The 25,066-nt window shown below is 45.4% G+C and overlaps 1 protein-coding gene across 2 annotated transcripts in view; it reads left to right on the forward strand.

The window, feature by feature from the left end:
* EIF4B (eukaryotic translation initiation factor 4B) overlaps positions 1 to 25,066 on the forward strand; it is a 521,766-nt gene that overhangs the window by 413,908 nt on the left and 82,792 nt on the right. For both annotated transcript variants that reach the window (XM_078689169.1, XM_078689170.1), the window contains exon 11: positions 9,230 to 9,452. In XM_078689169.1, the coding sequence (XP_078545295.1) occupies positions 9,230 to 9,452 (223 nt within the window). The remainder of the gene's footprint in view (positions 1 to 9,229; positions 9,453 to 25,066) is intronic.

Raw genomic sequence — 25,066 nt, forward strand, 5'->3', positions numbered from 1 at the left:
TGCAGCTGACACCAGGCAGCGCTGCTGCTCGCTCCCTAGGTCAGGGGGGAGAGAAGGCGGGACATGCACCCGCCTTTGGCCAATTGCGTGCTGTCTTTCTTAGAAAGACGCACGCAAAGGCTAATCGCGTGTGAGCAAAAAATAGCACACGCATGAGCGTGTGGTTAGAGTTGAAAGTCCTTACTAGAAGCCTCGCAGAGCAGCGCATACGCGCTGGCTCCGGCGATTCCTAAAAAGAGAAATACAATTCCGGATCCAACCCCTAGATGGCAGATTAATGCAGAGCATGTGAATCCAGAAAATTCTTCAAGCTGCAAAACTGCACCGACAGGTAAACTATACATTTTCAAAACATCTGACTGTAACTTAAGATGCCATGCTGTAAAACTAGTCCGCTGCTCAGGTCCGTGCAATCACTGACCTGTTGATAATTTATATCAAGAACACTAGTAAAGATATAATTTAATTTTAGCAGCCTGCAAGTAGTGACGTAGGAGATGATTAGCCCAGATTAGGTTGTGGACACGGACGTGGCAAACACGTTTTAGAAAAGCCCCAAGTGTGATCGGTACAAGGTGTCTTGTGTTAGAAATCTGGACTCTGGGGGGCGTGGTTTGGACTCTGGTGAAGATGGCGGCGTGAGCCTTCACCTCTTCCCATTTTGTAGCCCAAGAGTATTTCCACCCGGATTCCGCGGGGACCGACGCCAACCTTGGTGATAATAGAGTGGCGAATCGTTGGAGAAACCACTGATGCCAAATTGAAGAAAGTTTGAATCTCCAGAAAGGTGATACCCAGTACAGCACAGCCCAGCCCGACCTCTTGTCTGACTGCATCAAGCCTGTAGCTTTATCGATGCTGGAAAGTGAACTGAAGAGGGGCCGGAATTAACCCCGTATGAATGTCGGGGGCCTTCCAAGGAAAATACTTAACTGGCGGTCACTAAAGAATAATCATACACCGGCTGGAACTGCACTATTCAAATATTCAACTACTCCTCAAGTAAGGCTGCGCTTGCGCGCGCCTAAAATGGCCGGTGTTTTCCTACGTCCTGTGTTCTACTAACATTAGGTGTACCTACACAACATGATCAGCGCGATAAGCAGAAAGATTACTTAATCTGCATTAATCCGCTTCGCCAAGAAAACAGTATAACAGCTTTAATGTTTATTGTGCTCGCGTAAAACTTGCAAAACAATCGCACTTGCCACAACATTTCCAAACACAGGGCTAGGCTTGGTGCCTATGACCATGAAAGAGTGCTGTACCTGAAGCGCATTTAATGACATGAGCGAGAGGCAGCTAGCAGCACATTTGAGCGGCATATGCAAGCGATTGATAATAAACGGAGCAACTGAGCAATAACTGCCCCCTATGCCTACGCAGCTCATTAGGGGGTTATACGAAATGGCGGCAAAATCGGCGCTACTGTTGTAAAAGCGCTGTAAAAGTGACCAGAGCGAGGGGCGATCGGCGCATTTGTGGGGGGAAATAAATAACCGCTTGCTCCCAACCGAACAAATACTGCCAAATGTTTCTCCTCTGATAAATTCCAAATGATGAAGTTATACTGAACCCTTTGTTGCATTTCGTCACCTGACTCTAAAATGTCCGCCATAGGGAAACAACCCTAGCCTGCCTGACCTTAAGATGGCAGCTACCAAAGAAAGCCTAGCACTTCCAGGCATTTATAGGCCAGTGCTGCTTCACCCTGCTAGCTCTGGTCCTCTTGTAAATTTTCTCATCAAACAATAGGTATCCAATGGCTACACGCAATAGCAGTAAAGCGCAACCAACTTCCCAAATAGGCCTAAAATAAAATATAATTCAGCCTATGCCCTACAGTCTGAAAGTCTACAAGTATACAGTCTATAAGTCTACAAACCTATAGTCTACAAACGTACAACCTATATGCCCACAAACTATAAACTACAAACAAGGCCGCAAACCAACCTAAGTAGTTAGGGAAGTCAGATCAGGCGAGAAACTGTGGCGCAAACTACATTACGTTTACTACGCAAACCAGTTAAGCTGCATAGGAAACAGATCACGATCTTCGCAAAATGGGTGACCAAGTCAAGACCCTCAAGAGACTCAAAGCTGAGCCTCCAAGTCCCGATTCACCTACAAAAGGTAAACGCAACGTTAACGCTACAATGGACACCATATTAAGCAAACGGGCAGAGGTTCATGATCTCGCAAAGTCAACGAAAGAAGAAAGCGCCGCAATCAGGCAGGACATTAGAGACACTAACGTCAGATTATCTGAAACTGAGCAGAATTAGCCAACTAGAGGACACAGAAAATAAGGTATGTAAATCCATCAAAAATCTGACAATCACCACCGACTTTCTAACAAAAATGGCTGTCAGGGCTCGAAGATAGGAACAGGAGAGGGAATCTAAGAATTTTAGGAATACCGGAAGGGGAAGAAGCTCCTCTGGATCATGCATCACCTTCTTGAAAAACTGGTTCACTGCCAGGAGAATGAGTGAGCTCCAGGCTCTTTCCTCCAAGCCTCCTTTCCTTTCTGTCCATCCGGACAAGGTTGTGTTGCAGACAAGACCCTCTTTCCTGCCCAAGGTAGTCACAGCCTTCCACATCGGGCAGTTCATCACCTTGCCCACCTTCTTTCCGCCTCCGCATCCCTCTAAAGAGGAAGAGAGGCTCCACCGTCTGGACCCAAAACGTGCGCTCTCATTCTACTTGGATCGCACACTCCCGTTCCGGATGGATGACCAACTCTTTGTTGGTTACGTGGGGGCTAAGAAAGGTCGGGTGGTGCACAAGCGAACCATCTCTTGGTGGGTCGTGTTGTGCATCAAGGTATGCTACTCTTTGGCTAAAAAGGAGCCTCCTGTTGGGCTGAGGGCCTATTCCACTCGGGCCACGGAGGCTACTACTGCCCTGGGTCAGGGAGTCCCTTTGCAGGACATCTGTCAGGCAGCGACGTGGGCCTCGCTGCACACGTTTGCAAGACACTACTGCCTGGACAGCCAAGTCCGGAGAGATGGCTTTTTCGGCCGTTCCATTCTCCAGGACTTTCTGGTGTGACCATTGGTTCACAGACCCACTACCGGGGCTGGTATTGCTGGGGTATCTAATACTAGCCTGTTTCTTTCAGATGCACAAGTTACTTACCTTTCGGTAACGATATATCTGTAAGAAACAGTAGTTAGTATTAGATTCCTTACCGCCCCACCCATCCTCCCCGTTCTGCGAACCGATATCTAGGGTTAAGGTCATCCCCTTTCAGGGCTTTTTATCATGGCTCTGCGTTTCTGGCACGGAAAAGCTATGTATTAGAACTGACGTCAGCGTGCGAGGGCGGCGTCTAAGTACTCCGGCGACGTAATGCCGATGACGGACCCGGAGCCACAGACGCCTACTGACTCGCAGGGTTACTGCTACGCAAAAGTTTCCGGATCCAGTCTGACACCTAGGGATATTCTAAGGTAAGGAATCTAATACTAACTACTGTTTCTTACAGATATATTGTTACCGAAGGTAAGTAACTTGTGCATACATACACTACGGCACATTATGCAATACAATGTCACACACAACGATCTAATTTCTATCAGCACTCAGCTTCCAGTTTTAGTTACTAAATGTTCAAGTTCGTTACTCTTAAGCCACGCTATGGTCCCATGTGTCCAGCATATTCTGGTCGACTACCATGGGAGGGGAGCCATCTTCCCCAGTCACCATGCCTGCTACATACTTTCAGGGTGGGGTGAGGGTGGGTAGGGATAGGGTTTTGGTTCTTGTTTTTCTTACTTTATTTCTCATTGTTTGCTATCTTATTCATGTTGCGTATTATTGTTTTCTTTGCTCAAGTGCCAGGCTTCCCTTTCTAAATGAAGTTTTCTACAGCGAGTCCTGCAGGGCATTCCATACACAGAATGGGGGGTAGCAAAGTGAGTGAGAATCTATATATGTGATGTATGCTCTGATGTTTATTTTTTATACAGGTACCTTGTTTGCTGTCCTAAAGATAATGCCTAAAATAGTAATCTCATATGTGACTGTTACACTTTGAAGTGGTGTGAATGAAGAATATGTACCAGTAGTGTCATCTTTCTGCTTGCACCCTAGGCTTGCCTCCCATCATATCAAGTTGCACAAAGGTGTAATCATAAGGTACAAACAGTAAACAAACTTTACACAACTCTGTACTTTACCTTAGTGGCACACACAACATGGGTCTACAATCTCTAATTATTTACATAGGCAGTCATTTAAGGATCTTCAAAAGACCAGCGACACACACACAATGAATATAACGCACTTATGACTCCGCTCACTCCTACAGGTGCCTTGGCACATAGTCTCAAGATAGTCTCACTGAATGTTAAGGGCATAAACCACCCAGTAAAACAGAAGAAGATACTTGATTATCTTCACAAACAAAAAGGGGATATTATTTTACTTCAGGAGACGAAGATCGACTCAAAACAATTTAATTCACATAGAAGCAAATAGTACAGCGATGTTGCCGGTTCGGACGCTTTAGGGGAAAAAATGGTGTACTGACCTTAGTGGCAAATACATTTAACGTTGACCTATTGTCTAGCACATCCGACACGAGTGGGAAATGGATTTCAACAAAAATGTCAAAGGACAACACAGAATTTTAGGTCACTAACATCTATGCCTCAAACCAAGACGAACCTGACTTCATAGTAGCGGGTGATTTCAATCTACTCCTGTACCCAACACTAGACAGGGACTCCAGCTGCCCTTTTCGCCCCAACAACTCTCACGAAGCCTTTATTAACCTCTGCACACATTTCAATTTGATAGATACTTGGAGGGTACAAAATCCTACATAAAGGGGCTTCACTTTTTACTCAACAGTACATAATTCCTACTCACGCATTTACTACCCATTTATTTCCGGGAATGCTATTACCAGAATTGAAGAAATCTCAATTGAACCGAGAGTGATTTCATGTATCACTTTATCCTTATCTGAGCTAAAGCCTGCCAAAAGACAAAATCTATGGAGGATTAATAATGAGGTATTAGAAAAAGAATCCCACAGACAAGCAATTGAATGCACAATAAAAGATTAATTTAGGATTAACAAATCGGGTGATACATCTGACCTTATACGATGGGAGGCTCTAAAGACCACTATTAGAGGAGAGATCATAAAAATTAGAACAGCGATGAATAGGGACTCCAATAGCACTCTTGAAAGACTGGAACGAGAAATTGCTGCGCTAGAGGAGAAACATATAATATCGAGGGATACCTCAGTACTAAATGAAATAGTTAAAAAAAAAAAAAAAAAGTACGAATATAACAAGATAGTGATAGAGCAGGGGTTTGGTTAAGCAAACAAAAAAGCACCAAATTATGCGAGTCCAACAAAGCAGGGAAAAGCCTTTCTTCGTATTTAAAGTTAAAACTACAGCCGAACATGATCAAGAACTTAACAGACCAGACAGGCCTAGCTCACTCTGATCCTGAAAAAATTGCAGACATCTTTAAGGAATTCTATAGCACTCTATATAGCAAGAACCAGAACCTAGACTGCACTGAAACTCATGACTACCTAGACGAATGCAGGCTTCCCGCTCTATCACAACAAGAAAAAAACGTAATTAATACCCCGATCACAACTTCAGAAATCGAAAACTCGATTAAGCCCCTTAAAATTGGGAAAGCCCCGGGTCCAGGCTGGTTTAATGCTAAGTTTTACAAATGCTTCTCCTCGGCATTAACTCTCCCATTACTAAGCTTATACGATGAATTTAGTAAATCCGGCCACGTCAATGGAACATCAGCAGAGGCCATTATAGCAGTAATCCCCAAAGAGGGAAAAGACCCACCCCTCCCAAAAAATTACAGACCGATATCTCTAATCAATTTAGACTGCAAAATCTATGCTATGATCCTCGCCAAACGACTTAAACATGTTATCCAAACGTATCCACCCCTCACAAGTCGGCTTTCTAAAAAAACAGACTATCTAGTGACAATACACGAATTCTAGCCCATGACTTCCCAACAGATGCTATTACTGTAGACGCTGAAAAGGCTTTCGATAAAGTAGACTGGACCTATTTGAAAGCAGCATTGGATAAATTCAACTTGGGGGAGAACTTTACGTGTATGGTAATGGCACTTTATTCAAACTCCTCAGCCAAAGTAAGAGCGGGAGGCTGCCTCTCGTCCGCCTTCAAATTAGAACAAGGTACTAGACAAGGCTGTCCTCTTTCCCCTTCTCTATTTCTACTAGCAATCGAACCCTTCCTCTACCATCTTAGAAATAACCAACAGATATCAGGGATAGGTTTCGATAATTGCATGGTCAAAATAAGCGCTTACGACATACTAGTGGTTTCTGAAAACGCGGAAACTGCCCTCCCGGCTCTAATGTCGTCAATAGAAGACTTTGCCACAGTGTCAGGTTACAAATTAAATAAGGACTAGACAGAGGTAAAACTATTGAATAACCTTGGTGATAAAGAAATTATTGGCGACTCAGGTCTGCTTTGGCAACCTAAATGCTTCAAATACCTGGGCCTGGAATTTGACAAAGATCTGGTCATCACCTTAAATACCAACGAGAATTCCCTCTACAAGAAAATATCCACATTGCTTGATGGCTGGTCCCCAAAGTTTTTGTCCTGGTGGGGGTAGAGCTGAGACATTGAAAATGATGATTACCCCCCTTGTTAACTATCTAGCCAGTATGCTGCCAGTGGTAATATCAAACGACTTCCTGAAAAGGATCTATAAACTTTTTTAATACTTTCCTCTGGCAAGGTAAAAAGCCCAGAATATCATTGAATAAACTCCAATTATCCAAAGGAAAAGGCGTTCTGGGCCTCCCGAACTTTAGGAACTACCAAACGGCGTATCTCTGCAAACAAGGGTCTAACTGGCTAATCCCTCTAACGGACTACACCCCAGTCTGGATGGACATAGAAAGGTCAATCGTCAACGATATGCCTCTATCCGCGCTCCTAACAGCAGACGTTTCCACGTTACCTCACTCAAAATACATCTTGCTTAATACTAAGAGCCCTATTGCGAATGGAACAGTTCTCCGTTATCAGAATCAATAAATCCAACTTGACCTCCCAATGGCACAACCAGAGTCTAAAGATAGATGGGAAGACACTACATTGGGATAATTGGTCTAAAAGCGGAATAAATCAAGTCAAAAATCTCTTTAGAGGTACACTACCACTGCCTTTTTCTGACCTTCAGGCTCGTCACGGGCTTCAACCGTTAGATTTTTATAAATTCATAAAACTAAAATCTCTCCTCTCGATGCGCTCCATTAAACCCTCCGACCCTTCGATAGTCTCCAAGATGTCACAGCTAGTAAAGTCTGGGCACACCGTTTCTACAATTTATAAACTTCTCTCCCCCAATTCCCGTAAATCCCACAGGAAATGTGAAGCAAAGTGGGAATCTGAACTCCACTCCAGTAAAATCCCATTTGACTGGGGGGAAATTCATCTGACCCCATTCTCGAATAAAATATCTCCTGTACTATCACAAACCAAACTCATGTTAATAAATAGGACATATTGGACACCTGAAAAAAATGGTAAACTTCAACTCAGTGACCGCCCTACATGCTGGAATTGCAAATCTCATATTGGCACCTTCGCCCACATGATCTTCTATTGCCCTACCTTACAACCATACTGGGATAAAGCGAACAAATGCATAAACAAACATTTTAACTTCTTTCCTCCAAAGGAATTTTCTTATATTATACTAGGGGTCTTGGATTCCAAGATCAAAGATATACATGATCGCTACTTAATAGATCTCATGCTCACCATAGCATGTAAAGTTATACTGAGTAAATGGAAAAACGCCAATGAGGTCTCTTTTAGAACGTGGCAGGAATGGCTAGCCTTCTTAAGGGGAGCAGACAACGAGTCACTCCATACATCTCCCTGGCGTAAATCACACAGGAAATTGTGGAAATCCCTTGACACCTCATCCTTCTCATACGTCCCCCCGTGAACTCCCAGATACGCCTCAACCTGTAAAGCCTTGTATATTTTCTATTGCATTGTACCTGTTGTCTACACTCATGGGAAACATACTTTGTGACCACCTGTATATTACTGCGACTTGATGCGAATGTCCTGCCTGGCTCTTGAGCAAACTATTAGTGTAATATGGTTATTATTATTATTATCATTAATATTATTACTTAGGTTGTGCCTTAGTGTATGATTTTATATATCTTCTATTTGTCTTTGTTTCTTTGTTATTACTCAATAAAAATGACTTGAAATAAAAAAAAAATTGGACTCTGAATGTGGACTCTGAATCTGTATTTTCATTTTTCTATTTCCGTCATTTATATACCTGGACAGTGGTCTCATGCATGCCATGTGTGTATCAACTCTACTCATTTATTTTTGTACATATTTTCTTGTTAAATTTGAAGTTTCGTTTGAAATTGTGTAACGGCCAATTAAAATGCGCACTGGCATTATTTGACTTTTCTCTAGAATCATGATAATTGAGCTTGGAAGATGTGAGGGTGAGGCCAGGGGACGGTGTTTTATTTCTTGTTGCTCAAATGTTTATCATTTCAGTTATTTATAGGTTTCCCTAGTCTTCATTACTTGAATTTTTGCTTGCGAGAAAGTGTCCTTCATAGACGTTGAATGTCACTCCTAATTTAACTGAAATTATGAAAATGTCACATCTAAGCATTCTGAAACCTTGGCAGCTATGTATTGCTTGACCCCTCTCTCCCTTTCCTGCTGTTTTTTTTTCTTTTTTTCTTTAAACAAACATCCCTCCCCTCGGAGTCCCATTAGTTAAACTTTTTAAGAGGGCCTCTTCTCTGCAAATGTGCTGTCCCGCACATTTTATTTCTTTTAATTTACTGCATCCACCAGCTTGGAGTGATAAATCAAACAAAGCAAAATGGTGGGTGTCTCGTGATTCTTTGTGGCGAAGCATGCTCACGCCATCACGGTGGGCCTGTTTTAGCTTCATGGTGCATGTGTGATGACTCAAATGGTCTGCCTTGGCAAAGCCAAAAGATGTAACCTGCTGGCTTTGCCAATGCTGTTCTACCCAGTGCACAAACTTGGTATAATTGTAACGTGATAATTCACAGAGAAAATCCCATCCAGGCTTCGTTCACTCCGCCACCCCCCTCTCTCCACCTCACAACTACCACCTACTGTACTTGGATGAGGACATTTATTGTGGATTTTTTCCCCTTCAGGCACACGAAGGAGGGAAAGCGACAAGTCTGTGGAAAATGACGTTTTTAATAAAGATGAGGAATCAACCTCTCCCAGCTCCAAAGGTCCAAAAGCAGAGTCCCCCCTTCCCCTAAAGGTGATGCCGGCCCCGCCGCCCAAGGAAAATGCATGGGTTAAGCGCAGCACTACCTCCCCCGCTGCCCGCTCACTGAGCTCAGACTCTGACAAGCAATCGCCCACAAGGTAAGAGCACGTCTTGGCCTTCTCAGTTCATCAACATACTCTGTGTGAGCTCTGGGTGTCTACAAATATCTAGTGTTCAACTGAAACCTAGGTTCGTAACTGTGGTCTGCATGGGGTCCATCTAGAATTGCCCTAAAAGCTACTTCACATATCAAACCACTGGGTGAGTAAATAAGAACCCTTTATTTTTACAGCCAGTATTAATGCATCTTATTTGGTGGTTCTGAAGTTTTGATTTTTGTCAATTTTGTTTTGTCTAAATGTCAGTCAGATGTTTGTATATTCTCTTATGGAACTGGACTCAGCCAGCAGAGCATTAGTTTTGCTGAACATTGGCAAACGTTTCATTTATTTTGAACTATTTCAGCACATTTTGGTGTAATAATCAGCCATTCTCTTGTTCTGGTACTATTTGGCCATCCTATACATTAGCCAGCAAGTTATTTTAGTTTTCTTTTTTGGGGGGATGATGGGGGGGGTGTAGTAAGCTGGCTCTGTAAATACTATACCAAAGTGAGGTATAGTGTGCATAGTCCAGTGGAACACCAAAGGTAGGCAGAGGTATAGTTGGATAGCACCTCACTCTCTATTTGTGGTAGTGTGGTCGAGCAGTAAGGCAGTATCAGAGGACAGTGTTAAGCATTTGTTGTACACAGTCAGCAAATGAATTCACACACTCAAAGACTAAACTTCAGACTAATTGTTTTTCTATCAAATATTCTTCTAGTTATTTTATTTCCTAGACCCTAGCAAACCTGTCACAGCTAAGTGATGAGTACTTTGTAGTTAAAATACAGATTGGAAAACAGTTTGGATTGCAACTGTAAATGTACTTTGATTTGATTACAGTAGTGTTACTGATAATACAATGTTTTTCAGAATACAGTATGTATACTTTGAATGGGATTTTCAGTAAGATTACAGGTAAGTTACTTTTGAGATTACTTTTCTTAGACAGAGTAGTATACCTGGATACTACCCTGGGATATTTCCTGTAAACGGGTAAGAAATCTTTTTTGTTAAACAGTACCATTTTAAAGAATTTCTTTAGATTTTCAAACTCCACACTTGGAAACTTTTCACAGCAAAACAGTCAATGTTATCCTATAGAGCAAAGGAAAATACTACCTGCCAGTATGCATCTGTTCTTGACACGAGGAGCTGCAGAGTTACACACTGTTGCATAGATCGCCATCTAGTGGTGGGCCCGGATGTTTGCACTTGTTTTTGTCCTGAAAAGTTCTTTGGAAGTCACGAGATAGGTGACTCCTCCTTTGGATCACATTGCGCCTGGGCATCGGCTCCATCCTCCGATTGTTTTTCACCATTAGGGAAATGATGGAGCTTTGCAAGAAAAGGAAGGATGTCCATGTAAGCTGTATCTAATTAAGATAATACTGAAACACATAAGGTAGCCGGGGAGGCTGGTGGGGGTGTGTAACTCTGCCGCTCTACATGCCAAGAACAGATGCATACTGTTAAGTAGCATTTTCCGTTCGAGGCATATGAGCTGCAGATTATACACTGTTGCATAGATTATATAGCAGTACCCCCTCTTAGCGGCGACCGCCAGTATGTGTTGCAGTAGTTTGAAATAGTGTTTTGAGTACAGCCTGGCCCACAGTAGCTTGTTTAGTTTGCACATCTACACAATAGTGTTTTGTGAATGTGTGCGGTGTAGACCTTGTAGCTGCCTTGCAGATGTCATCTAAGGGAATGTTCCCTAAGAATGCCATTGAAGCCCCTATTTTTCTTGTAGAGTGGGCTTTAGGAGGAACAGATAATGTACGTTTAACTTTCTGGTAGCAAATTTGTATACATTTGACAATCCATCTGGCTAACCCAGATTTTGATACAGGGTTGCCTTTATGTGGTGGCGAGAGACACAAAGTTGTTTGGTCTTACGAAAGTGTTGTGTTCTTTCAATGTAGTATAGCAATGCTCTTTTGACATCTAAGGTATGAAGAGCTCTTTCTGCGACTGTTTGTGGCTGCGAGAAAAAAACGGGCAGTTCCACAGATTGATTGAAGTGGAATGAAGAAATGACTTTAGGAAGGAATTTAGGATTAGTACGGAGAACGACCTTATTATGATGCATTTGCAGGAAAGGTTATTGAATGGTTAGTGCTTGTAGTTCACTAACTCTCCGTAGAGAAGTAATAGCTACTAGAACGCAACCTTCCGTGTTAAGAATTGTAGTTCACATTTATGTGAAGGTTCGAAGGGAGGTCCCATTAGCTGTGTTAGAACAATGTGTTTCGAGGCATGTGGGCTGCTGAATTCATATCTGTGCATAGATCACCGCCTAGTGTTGGATCCGGATGATTGCACATTGTTGTCCTGGAAGAGTCTTCGAAGTATCTTGAGATAGGTGGCTCCTCCCTCGGACTACAGTGCGCATGGGCATCCTCTCCATCCTCAGATTGTATTTTTTTCCGCCATTGGGTTCGGATGTACTTCCAGAACTCCTAGTTCGGAATCGAAATAAAACTTTTCCAAAAGGCCTTCGGATTCGTCGGTATTGTTTTCGATCGGTACTGACAGGTTTTTTTCAACATTTGATTGCGCTCCGGTCGTCAAATCGGGCCGTTGGGCCTTCTCGACGCCACGTGGACCGACGGTCGATGGAACGAAGTCCATTCAAATATTGCCCGCAGTGCAACTCAAAGTTACCGCACACAGATAAGCCTCCTGTGTGCAACAAATGTTTGTCTCCAGATCATAATGAAGATAATTGCCTAGCTTGTGCCCAGTTCCGTTCCAAAAAGACGATCCGGAATCGGCGGGCGGCAAGGCAAGAAATGCAGAGGTCGGCGCCGGAGCTCGAGAATATCTTCGACGATGAGGAAGAACTAGTTCACGCCGAAGACTCGGATCAAGAGGAAGATCAATACTCCGAGCACGACTCTGAATATTATATCGACGAGGAAGAACAGATCGTCGATGCCGAAGAATACGATCAAGACATTGTAGCTGTCGAAGACGACTCCGATGACAACGGGGGGCGAACCGTGGGTACACCGCCCCATACAGACACTACACCAATATCAGAGACTCAGGTCGAGGCATCGCCAACAGGCCTTAGCCAAGATCTAAATACTGGTTCTATAGCCCCGCCATACCGCCCGGCTAAGAACATACAAAAAGAGCCTTCCCGAGACACGTAATCTGAGGCCTGTTCAATCGAAACCGAAACTCATCGACATGACAGTCTTCGGACTGAACGTCGTCGAACCGAAGGTGATGAACCCAAAGGGCGCAGAGCCCAAGGCCACCGTTCCATATAAACCTTCGAAGCCAAAGGCCGTCGAATCGACTAAATCGAATTCGACGGCCGAAAAAGTAAAGAAGCCGGTGGACGAAGGCAAGAGGGCTACGCCCAAGGCGGGCGTAGAACCGAAAGCGAAACCCAAGGTAAACCAACCGAAAGCGGTCGAGCCGAAGCCCATCGATCCGAAGAAGGGCATCGCGCCAAAGCCGCAGGCTCCGAGGACACCTCTACAGCCGGAAACAGTTGCCAAACCGGCGAAACCGATCGGTCCGAAGAAAGTGGTGCAACCTGTAAAACACGTCGGACCGACAAAACCTGTCGGAAAGCCTCAGAAACCGATCCAGACACCAAAAGCGGTCGAACCCATTAAAGGCATCGAACAGAAAAAAGTCAAACCTAAAACTACGGCGCCAAGGCAAAAGACTGTGGAAGAGATCATCCATCTAGACCCCTCCACAGAAGATCAGTCAAAGCTATATATTGACCCAAATACTGGGAAAGTGACTGTTTATACAAAAAAGAAAAGACCAGTAGAAAAGACCAGTGCCTGCTGAAGACTTTTCTAGAATTCCACTCAAAAAGAAGAGACTGTGCAACCTCTCCTATTCTTTTCCAACCTCTCTCTATAGCTATGCCTGCTACTCCATATGCACCATACTCGCCTGCACGCTCTGACTACAACCCAGTTGAAGATCAGGACGCAGATGTGGGTTTTGGATATCCACAAAACCCATATGTAGACCCCAATTCACAGCCATCGGGGGGGGGGGGGGGGGGGGGTGAGCCAGACAATGAGGGTGCTCTACCCATTACAGACCCAACTGTATACCCAGCTAAGCCATCACCCACAGAAGACACAGTGGCTTTTAATTCTTTAATAGATAGAGCAGCACTCTACCATAATGTAGACATGCACTCAGATGCTATAGAAGATTTTCTATTTGATACGCTGGCAACATCAGAAAGAAGTGTCAAAACACTCCCCATGTTAAAGGGCGTCCTAAAGCACGCAAACGACATTTTCAAAGACACTGCTAGGGCACGTGTCAATAACCCTAGAATAGAGAAGAAGTATAGGGCTGCACCAGTAGACCCTACTTACATCAGGGAACAACTGCCTTTAGACTCATTAGTGGTATCCAACGCACGAAAGCGTGCTAATTCACAAACTACTGGAGAGGCTCCTCCTCCTGACAAGGAGTCAAAAATTTTAGAAGCATCAGGCAAGAGAGTAGCAGCCCAAGCAGCAAACTCATGGAGAATAGCCAATACTCAGGCCTTGCTGGCCAGATACGACAGGGCGCACTGACAGTTTAGAAGGACTTCTCCAACACTTACCTGAGCCTTTCAAAGAGCAAGCAGATGAACTTATACAGGAGGTAAAGATCATCACCAATGCCTCCATTAAGTGTGCTCTAGACACAGCAGATACAGCTGCAAGATCTATCAACACAAGCGCACTGCTTAGGAGGCACGCATGGCTTCGCATCTCTGGATTTAAGAATGAGGTACAGGCCACAATTCTTAACCAGCCTATCAATCCTGATTTTTTGTTTGGTCCAGCAGTCGACTCAATTCTGGACAAAATGAAAAAGGATACTGAGACTGCAAAGTCCATGGGAGCTCTGCAGTACCAACAACACAGAGGCTCCTTTCGTCGATCAAGATATAGAGGAGCAGCGAGAGGTAACAAATCGGAACAACCCTCCACGTACAAAAGTAATACGCAATCCACATACTTAAGAACACAAACAGGGGTGGATACAGAGGAAATAATAACAAGGGCAGAGGTCGTGGAGGCAATGCCAATAGATCCTCCACTAACACCAAACAGTGACTCCTTGGCACTACCCCCAGACCATATAACAGCGGTCGGGGGAAGACTACAACAGTTCCTGCCAGTCTGGTTAAACATCACTACAGACAAGTGGGTCAGGCAAATTATCCAAAGAACTCACATCAACACCACCCAACATACCACCCTCCAATGTCACAGGAACATATAACATTACTGCAGCAGGAGGTCATCAGTATGCTGCAAAAAGGGGCCATAGTATACTCACTATACTTCCTCATTCCAAAAAAAGACAGTTCTCTCAGACCAATATTGGACCTCAGGCCCCTCAACCTGTACATTTTTTCGGAGCATTTTCACATGCTCACTCTGCAACAAGTCTTACCACTGCTGCGCCAGGGAGTCTTCCTAGCAACTCTAGACCTCAAAGACGCATACTTTCATATACCAATACACCCTGCTCACAGAAAGTATCTGAGGTTTACTATTCAAGGACAGCACTACCAGTTCAAAGTCCTACCATTCGGAGTAACAACAGCTCCACGGATGTTCACCAAATGCCTAGCAACAGTGGCGGCACATCTCAGGAGACAACACATTCATGTGTACCCTTATCTGGACGATTGGCTAATACAAGCACCATCGGCCCAGCAATGTGCCAGCCACATGTCAATAACCATTCATCTCCTGCACAGTCTAGGTTTCTCGCTAAACTACCCAAAGTCACACCTACAACCCTCCCACGTCCAACAGTACCTGGGAGCAACAATAGACACACTAGCAGCAAAGGCATACCCAAACGCAGCACGGATCAACGGAATTCAAAAGTTAATCCAAAGGTTCAAACCACAACACTCATTACAGGCTCGAGTGTTAGTGCAACTAATAGGCATGATGGCCTCATGCATATTCCCTCATGCCAGACTACACATGCGTCTGCTACAGGAGTGCCTATCACAGCAGTGGAACCAGGCTCAGGGACAATTAAAGGATCTAGTGTTGGTGACCAGTCGGGCATACAGCTCTCTGCATTGGTAGAATCCACAAAACCTTTGCAAAGGACGACTGTTCCAGGAGCCTATCTCACAAATCGTAATGACGGCGGACGCATCCATGCTAGGATGGGGGGAGCCCATGTCCTGCATTACACAGTCCAGGGTCTATGGACAATACAACAGAAAATGCACATCAATCTACTAGAGCTGGTGGTGATCTTTATAGCACTAAAAGCGTTCAAAAAACACTTCTGCAACAAGACTGTGTTGATCCGGACGGACAACATGACAGCTATGTATTACATTCAGAAACAGGTGGGGAACACATTCCCCACAGCTATCGCATCTAGCTCAAAGTGTGTGGAAATGGGCCATTCAAAGGAACATGTTCCTCATGGCGGAACACCTCCCAGGCAAGGACAATCAAATAGCCGACCTACTCAGCAGGCACAGTCAACAGATGCACGAATGGGAGATTCACCCCAATGTGCTCCAACCATTTTTCCGGCAGTTGGGACAACCGGAGATAGACCTGTTTGCCACAAGCGAAAACAGGCAAATTTGCGTACGCTTTCCCCCCAGTTCCATTAATACCGCTAGTGGCACGCAAAATGCGCCAACATTCTCTGACGCTAATCCTAATTGCTCCCACATGGGGGAGGCAACCATGGTACACAACGTTCCTAGAACTGTCAGTGGTGCCTCATCAAAGACTGCGACTCACACCCAGTCTTCTAACTCAGAGCCATGGCGAAATCCAACACCCAGACCCACAACAGCTAAACCTGGCGATCTGGCTCCTGAAATCCTAGAGTTTGGATACCTGAACTTGCCTCCAGACTGCATGAATATTATCAAAGAGGCAAGAAAACCCACTACCAGGGCGTGTTATGCAGCTAAGTGGAAACGTTTCGTTATTTACTGCAGTAACGATATAAACCCATTGGACGCTTCTACACAAAACATCATTTGCTATCTCTTGCACCTACAACGTTGCAATTTAGCCTACTCATCCATCAGGATACATTTAGCCGCGTTAGCAGCATACCTCCAGAACAGGCAACACCTTTCACTGTTCAGAGTTCCAGCAATTAAAGCATTTATGGAGGGACTGAAACGAGTAATTCCCCCAAAACACCCACCTTCACCAGTCTGGAATCTAAACATCGTTCTAACCAGACTTATGGGACCACCTTTTGAACCACTACACATGCGAACTACAATTTCTTACTTGGAAGGTGGCTTTCCTTATTGCCATTACTTCCCTTAGAAGAGTTAGCGAGCTGCAAGCCCTAACTATTCAAGAACCATTCATCCAAGTACATGCAAATAGAGTAGTTCTCAGAACAAACCCTAAATTCATGCCAAAAGTGGTATCCCATTTTCATATAAATCAAACAATAGAACTGCCAGTCTTCTTTCAAAATCCACAGACAGTAGCTGAAAGGGCCTTGCATACTCTAGATGTCAAAAGAACCCTGCTAAACTATATAGATAGAACTAAAGCATTTCGAAAGACAAAACAGTTGTTTGTTGCTTTCGCACCGCAACACAAAGACAACCCTATTTCAAAATCAGGTATAGCCAGATGGATCGTTAAGTGCATTCTGATACGTTATTTAAAGGCAAAACGCACCTTAACAGTTCCCCCTAGGGCGCATTCTACACGCAAACTAGGGGCATCCATGGCTTTCCTAGGAAATATTCCTTTCCTAATATTTGTAGAGCAACCACATGGTCAACCATACATACATTTACCAAACACTATTGTGTAGATGTACATTCCAAACAGCAAGCTGCTGTAGGACAGGCTGTTCTCAAAACTCTTTTTCAGACTGCTGCAGCTGACATAGGTGGCCACCGCTAAGGGAGATACTGCTATACATTCTATGCACAGATATGATTTCAGCAGCCCACATGCCTCGAACGGAATATGCTACTTACCAGTATGCATCTGTTCTTGGCATGTAGGGCTGCTGATATTCATATCGCCCACCCGCCTCCCCGGTGCCTGTTGCAGCTGTAGCATTCACTCTTTGCATGGACATCTCTTACTGTACTATACTCCATCTCTGCCACAATGGCGAAAAACAATCTGAGGATGGAGAGGATGCCCATGCGCACTGTAGTCCGAGGGAGGAGCCACCTATCTCGTGACACTTCGAAGACTCTTCCAGGACAACAATGTGCAATCATCCGGACCCAACACTAGGCGGCGATCTATGCACAGATATGAATATCAGCAGCCCTACATGCCAAGAACAGATGCATACTGGCAAGTAGCATATTCCTTAAATTCCACACCGGTGAAGGTGGTGCTCTAGGAGGAATTCTCCATTTAAGTCGTTCCATAAAGGCTTTTATAGCAGTTTTGAAACTTTAAAATATTCCTCTAAAATCAGCTGAATAACCATTTCTGAAATACTCCCCTGGGATCAGGAGAGAAGCCAATGCTGTACTTTCTAGCTCCGTACTGAACCACAAAAGTAATCCTAACTGTACTTACCAGTTACCTGCAGTTTCTTCCATAGGAAACCATTGACTGTTTTTCTCTGAAATTTCTTCTAAGTGACGATTTTTGCAAATTACAAATATTCTTTAAAAATTATAACTACTGAAACGTAAATACTTACCTGTCTTAGGTAGTGGTCCCAGTGCTGAACCTAGGAGTCCAGTACTGGATTACAAAAGTAACGAGCTCCTACTTTACCTGTGACTTGAATTTCCTTCCATAGGTTAACATTGCTAGTTTTTCTCTGAAAAGTTTTATCAACTTTGAAAATACATTTATATTATTTAAAAAGTACAACTGTAACCAAAACGCTTTTACTTAGCTGTTTACAGCTTAGGTCCCGGGACTGAATCCAGGATCCAGTCCTGTGGTTAGAAAAGTAATCCTGAAAGTAATCAACTGCATTTATGTAGAAAAACCCATTGAGCTCAATGTTAAATTGTGTTTAGAATTGTGTTGCCTATTGCAACCCCAGTAACTATTGTACTTGCCAAGTCAATTGCCTTTCTGCAAAGTAATTACCTAAAGTCACTCATATTGAGTAGTATATTTTGATACCTGTTGGTTCTAAAATAAAACTATATCTTTTGATATAAAAACAATTGGCCTAGGGTTCAGTTCATGAGTGTGTGAAACCTTTTGCTGACTGAGTGTGTACAACAGATGCTTTACATATGTCCTCTGATACTGCCTTACTGCTAGACAAAGCTACCACTTTAGAGAGCAAGGTCAGATCTGACTTTAACCTCTGTTATACCTCTGGAGATTGGGGACTCTATACACATTGTACCTTACTTTAGTCCAGTATATATAGAGCCACTTTCTTGCAAGTTCGTAATGACAAACTCTCAGCACCATATACTCTTAATGGCGGCACTGCACTTATAATGTCTAAGAATGGACTTGGACACTGTAGGGGTACAGGGCTCATGCACCTGTACCCTCACCACTGGTATAATGCACCCAACTAGAGGGGTGTCTGATGCATGCCAGTGCAGTGGGTTGTAGGCATGGCACACAGATCTGTGCCATGTCAAGACTTCACTGTGTTCTGCACCAAACCACGCAGCCCTTAGAGGCCTTCTCTGGTCCCAGTGCCCTGAGTACCTGTGGTACCATTTACCAAGGGCTGACCTGTGGCCAGAGATACCAATTGGGTTTAGGCTTTAATGCAGTTTTAGGGATAGAGCATAGGCCCTGGATACCGGATTAGCAGGACCCCATGGCACACACAGTCAAAGCACATCAGAAATTCATCAAAAAGTGGGGGCAACCATGTAGAAAGAGGACACTTTCTCACACCCCTCAAATGAAAGAGGATTAGACTAACCTTTCCCTAGAGTGTCTTCATTTTCTAAGTGCAAGAACCTGGAAAGTTCATCTGCATTGGCATGAGCAGTACGGGTCTGTGTTCCACTACGAAGTCCATTCCCTGTCGGGAGATGGACTCCTTGAACAGTTTAGGATTTTCACCTTTCATTTGCATTAGCCATGTGAGTATCTAACAAGTATGGTCTCGCCTTCTTCAGGGACCAAGCCACGGCAAAGGGCTCCCTCTCAATGGCACTCAAACACTGCTCCCTGGGACGAAGCCTTCTGCTTATAAAAGCAACAGGTTGGTCTTGGCCTTCATCATTGGCCTGGGATAGGACCACATGTAGGAAAGTGGGTTCCTGTTGCAGTAACCCTTCTCTTTTTGCCAGACTACTGAGTGTGTGTGTGTGTGTGTGTGTGTGTGTGTGTGTCTCTCTCTTTCTCTCTTTCTCTTTCTCTTTCTCTCTCTTACTCTCTCTTTCTCTCTTTCTCTCTTTCTCTCTCTTTCGCTCTCTCTCTCTTTCGCTCTCTCTTTCGCTCTTTCGCTCTCTCTTTCTCTGGATTCCAGATCAGATTCGCCTGAGGACATCCTCAGAGTCTTTGTCCACTTGGGCACAGGCCGGGCTTGGCGGGTGCAGAGTGAGCTGGATTTGCGGTTCCTGGCTGGCACTAGGGGTATTGCTGGTTGAGCAGAGCCACTGCTCGTGGGAGTCCCAGTCTCTAAGAGGGTCAAGGCACGCAGGTCCTCTGGGGTTCTTGAGGTTGCTGTCTGCAGGAGATGCCGGGATTTTGCAGGAGCAGGTTCAAGTATCAACAGGCCTGTAGGGCTGGGCCCCGTCAGTTGGTGGTGTCCTCTTGTTAGCAGCTACACAGCAGGTCTTATTCTTGATCTTTTTGTTTGGAATTCGGGATCTGAGAAAGGAAGGTTCAGGGTGCCCCTAAATACTACATTATGGGGTGTTACAGGTAGGGAAAGGGCAGGGACCAATAGGGCCCTGTCCTGGGGGTGAGTACACCCCCTATCCTGCTCCTCTCCTGTGGGAGGGGGGACAGGAGCCTAACTCTGATTGGGCAGGGCTCCCCATCCTCAAGATGGCCTGAGACTGGAGTTGTGCTTCATCTCGCCTCTCCCACCTGAGGGGTGGAGTTGGCACAGGCTGGCACACCCCCTTTCCTCACGTAGGGTTTCCCGCCAGATTGGGGGTCAGAACTGGTGTGGGCCAGTTGCTGAGTACAGCAAGTGGTCTGGAGAAGCTCACAAAGGCAGTATGCCTTTGAAGCTTCCCCCTGCCCATCCTGGAGGAGAAGGCCTAGCACCTTGCCCAGGATGTGCATTGTTGCAGGCCCAGGACTCTCCACCCAGGGGTCCAGCAACATGTCTGCTGTGTGGCAGCCTCTCAGACCAGACGTGGATTGTAGGTTAGGTTTCAGGGGGCATCTCTAAGATGCCCTCTGTAGTGCATTTTACCTCAAATCCCACACTGGCATCAGTGTGGGTTTAATGTGCTGAGAAGTTTGATATCAAACTTGTCAATCTTCAGTGTAGCCATTATGGTGCTGTGGAGTTCGTAATGACAACCTCCCAGCACCATATACTCTTAATGGCATCACTGCACTTACAGTGCCCAGGAATGGCCCTCGGTACTGTAAGGGGACACGGCTCATGCACTTGTGCCCACACCACTGGTATAGGGCACCCAGCTAGAGGGGTGGCTGATGTATGCCAGGGCAGTGGGTTTGTGGTCATGGCACTGAGGGATGTGTGCCATGTCGACTTTTTGTTTAGTTCTGCACCAGGGCACTCAGCCTGCAAAGGCAGTGTGTGTGTTTGTGTCAGAGTACAGGGCCCCTAAGGGTGGCACAATAAGTGCTGCAGCCCTTAGGGGTTCTCTGGTCCCAATGCCCTGGTTACCTAGGGTACCATTTACTAGGGGCTGACATGCGGCCAGAGATGCCAATTGGGTTTAGGGTTTAGTACAGTTTTTAGGGTACAAACTCACTTTCTTACACAGTTCCCACAGGAGTGCCCCCCAGAGAGGTTTCTTTACTCTTATTTCACAAGCCCTCTCAAAGGCTGTGAACCACTTGGTGATGCCATCACCTTCCTCAAATTTAGGGACAATCCCTTTGGGGATTTTAGGATCAGACGTTTGCTCCCTATCCTGTTTTTAGGTTTCGCCCTGGGCGTTGCAACTGCGTAGCAGTTGCTCCGCCCACGGCGAAACCTCATGATCCTACATATGGACTTTGGTTCCGCCTCTGTCTCCCATTGGCTAGCTCCATAAATGGAGGCTAGCCATTGGGAGACAGAGGCTGTCAATCACGCTTTCTCGTGAAAACGCTATTCGGGGGCGTTTCTCGGGCTTTTTTTAAGTCCCGCCCCTTTGTCCTGGGCCGCGCTGTCATTGGCTGCCGGCCCGGAACACCCCCCATGACGTCATTCCCGGGCCGCGCTGTGATTGGCTGGCCGGCCCGGGACCTGACTTGTGCCCTGATTGCAGTGTTAATGAAGAACCGCTTGTGAAAATAAAATTCTGCTTCTGCTAATCATAGGTAACACTTAATAACTGCCAGTTACTCAAAGTGTATAGCGGTAAGAAGTTTGCTGGGTCAAATGCTTCTTCTACACTGAGTTTTACAGTTGACTTGGTTGTTTATCCTTTCTGCTTTTCCAGTTGATACGCTTTATTTATCCTTTCTCTGATTCCGAGTAAGTTGGCTTGTTTATCCTTTCTGTGCGTGCTGCGTTAGTCCTTCCTCTAAGCCCTTCGTGCTGCTGCTCATCCTCTTTCCTAATCCCAGCGCACTCTGTTGCTCGTGTTTGGTCCTCGGCTCTAATCCATGAAGCCCCGTTTTAGTCCTTCCTCCCTGTTTATGCGACCTCTTCTCCGCCATGTTGTGAGTTTACGCATGCGCACGCCCGTGGCCGTCTCGGAGGCTCGCCGATGTGCCGGAGGCGTTGAGAGCAGGAACGGCAGAGGAGGCAGCGAGCCGCACCCTCACGCTGGAGTACGAGCCTACGCCCCGGCCAACGCCCGTCTCGCACCGAAGTCCCGTGCTGGGACCAGCTCAGCCGGCAACGGGTGGCAGCAAGCGAAGCATCGGGTGAGTGCATCCCGTGGGGAACAGTGCCTTGGAGGACAGAGAGGCACTCCCGTTGCGGGGGCTGGGTGGAGCAGAGTGCGTAAACACGTACTGGTGACTGCTCTGTGTTTTCGGGGAGGCTCAACTGATTTGATGTGTTGTTTTGGTGGTGGTGTGTGTGTCGTGGGGGTCAAAAGACAGCTGGAGTGTTTGTTGGGGTGTTTTATTTCAGTGTTGGTGGGCGCGCGCATGTGGTAGTCGCAAAGGTGGGGGGTGGTAGTTCTGAAGTTGTTGGTTGTGCATTGGGGAGGGGTTGTTTTTTGTTCGATCGTGTGATTTTGGCTGTAGACTAGTTGTTAGTGCATCGTGGTACTTTGACGTCACCAAAATACCAGCCGGGACTGTAACTCGGACAATTATGGGACGATAGTCTATTGTATACTTTGGTTGTTCACAACTTGCAACATAATATCACTTTAGAACAATACGATTCCGCCTCTCATCTGAAATGTAAACAAATGTAACACGTGGCAGTCTTACTCACTAGCTTGTGGCCACAAACGTTGCAGTGGGTGCGCCTAAGGCATCCCAGAGCGCGAGTCTCGCACACAAACCTCTTCCGGAAATGCATGACATTTTTGCTTGACACACCAGCTGATGCTTCCGTCTGGGCTGATCTCGGTGTTTGACATTCCCTTGCCAAAAGCATGCATACCTAGCGTAGTTAGTTTCGGTGTTTTGAGGACAAAAGGATGGCATGTTAAGCCATTTAACTGAGCGTCCAGATGGCCCTCAAAGGCCTCCCTGGTGAAGGGAAACCGTTATGTGAACAACGCTTTCGGCTACGGCCGTGTGCGCAGAAATGTGGACAGTACAGATATCTTAGCCAAGTTCGCGCTATATAAAACTTTATAAACCAATAAATAAACGCTTCGGCATACGTAATTGAAAGGCGTAACGTTGCATTAATCCTATACGTCGTCGTTTGGGGGAATACGGATTTTGTATTGCTCAGACCCCCTACTCCTAACATTTGCCTTTTAAAATTCCAAGGTTGCCCAGTTTGCTGTCCTTTCTAAATCGTTGCTTTTGATTCATGAATAGGCTTTGTAGTCCCTCCTTAGTACCGCCTTGTCTGCATTTGTAACCTCACATGAGGACTGGACTTTTTACTTGCGTTGTTACACATCTGCTTTATTTAGTCTGTGAGCACTATCTCTTTTTAATGATTTTCCCCTATTCCGCCCACAGTGTGCTTGCCTACAAAGCAGCACGCTGCCTGCTTTTATATTTTTATTTGTAATGGTGACTGGTCCCCTTTAACTATAGCGACCCGCTTCTTGATTTATTTTATTTGCCATGGCTGTATGCTTGAACTTCAGCGGCCGCCTTCAGGAACCTTTGTTTTGTTTTATTTTTGGTGAAAGCGCCCCATAAGCGCTGTTTAGAAAGGTGTCAGTTGTCGATGAAGAACCGCAGGAAATGCATGGACTATGGAGCGAATTGTCCACACGGGGTTTTATCACCTAACTCACCAGAGCTCACCCATGAAGTCTGTACTTTCTACTCTTCTTGCAGCCTTTCTCATCCTGCAGTTTTCTGCTGCTGGATTTTCTGCAGCGCCAGCAGTTTGCCAGCCAAGAACTGTCATTCGACTCCTCCATTTTGTGTCCGACACCTCCTGCATGGTCCTTGTTGTGTTCTCTCATGATCAGTGTGCCAGCACTCATTCTAGGCAATAGCAAGCCTCTTGGAAGGTTCTCTGTAGCACAGACTACCTCATAATCTGAACATGGATTCTTATCTCGGAGAAGTGTGGCTCAATTGTTAGAGCGGCAGACCCTGATGCAGAGGTCTAGCCCGGGACCAGGGTTCAATTCCCCGCCTCGGCGGGTCTTGGGATCAAAAATTCCACAGACCTGACAACTTTTTCAAAGGCGAAACCATTGCATTGTAAATGCTTGTTATTATTGCTGCCACCATTGATGGGTGCTAAACCCATCTCTTTCCTTTCTTTTTCTAGAGCCAGGAGTCTGGACTCTAGGTCTATCCTTTTGGCCATCTTTGCCAAAAAGCAGTCCTCGTCACTGGGACTACTCACAATGTCTTCCCTGGGGCCTGGTCCACCTGTGTGAGGCCTAGGATCCCAGAGATTAACTCTTGAGGTTAAGGGTATGTGGGCTCTCTCCTCCCTAGAGATGACTGGGGGGGGGGGGGGGGGGGTGAGGGAGGAGATTATCCTTCTCTGACACCTCTCCCTCTTCTGACTGGTCATCACCATGTTCAGAGGGGTGGCCTTTAGCATACTCAGCCAGGAGCTCCTGGAGCCCTAGTTTGATTGCATGCACGCCCATTGGTATATTTTTAAGGTTGCAAAAGGACCTCAATTCCTTGAAATTCAAGTGTAAGTAAGGTGTGAGGTCAAGCTCCTCAACCAGGTCCATGGTGTTATCTTCACGAATAGCTGGGTTCTGTTGAGACATTCTAACCTGACAGTTCTAACCGTCTACACTTGACTATAGTGACTTTTATTTTTCTAAAATTCTAATGGGACTTAAGCAAGGCCCTGACAAGACTTTTAGTATTTTGGAAAACCCAAGTTCGAGGCATATGGGCTGCAGACCACACACTTTTGCATTAGAT

Source organism: Lissotriton helveticus, chromosome 1_1, assembly GCF_964261635.1.
Source record: "Lissotriton helveticus chromosome 1_1, aLisHel1.1, whole genome shotgun sequence".
Lineage (NCBI taxonomy): Eukaryota > Metazoa > Chordata > Amphibia > Caudata > Salamandridae > Lissotriton > Lissotriton helveticus.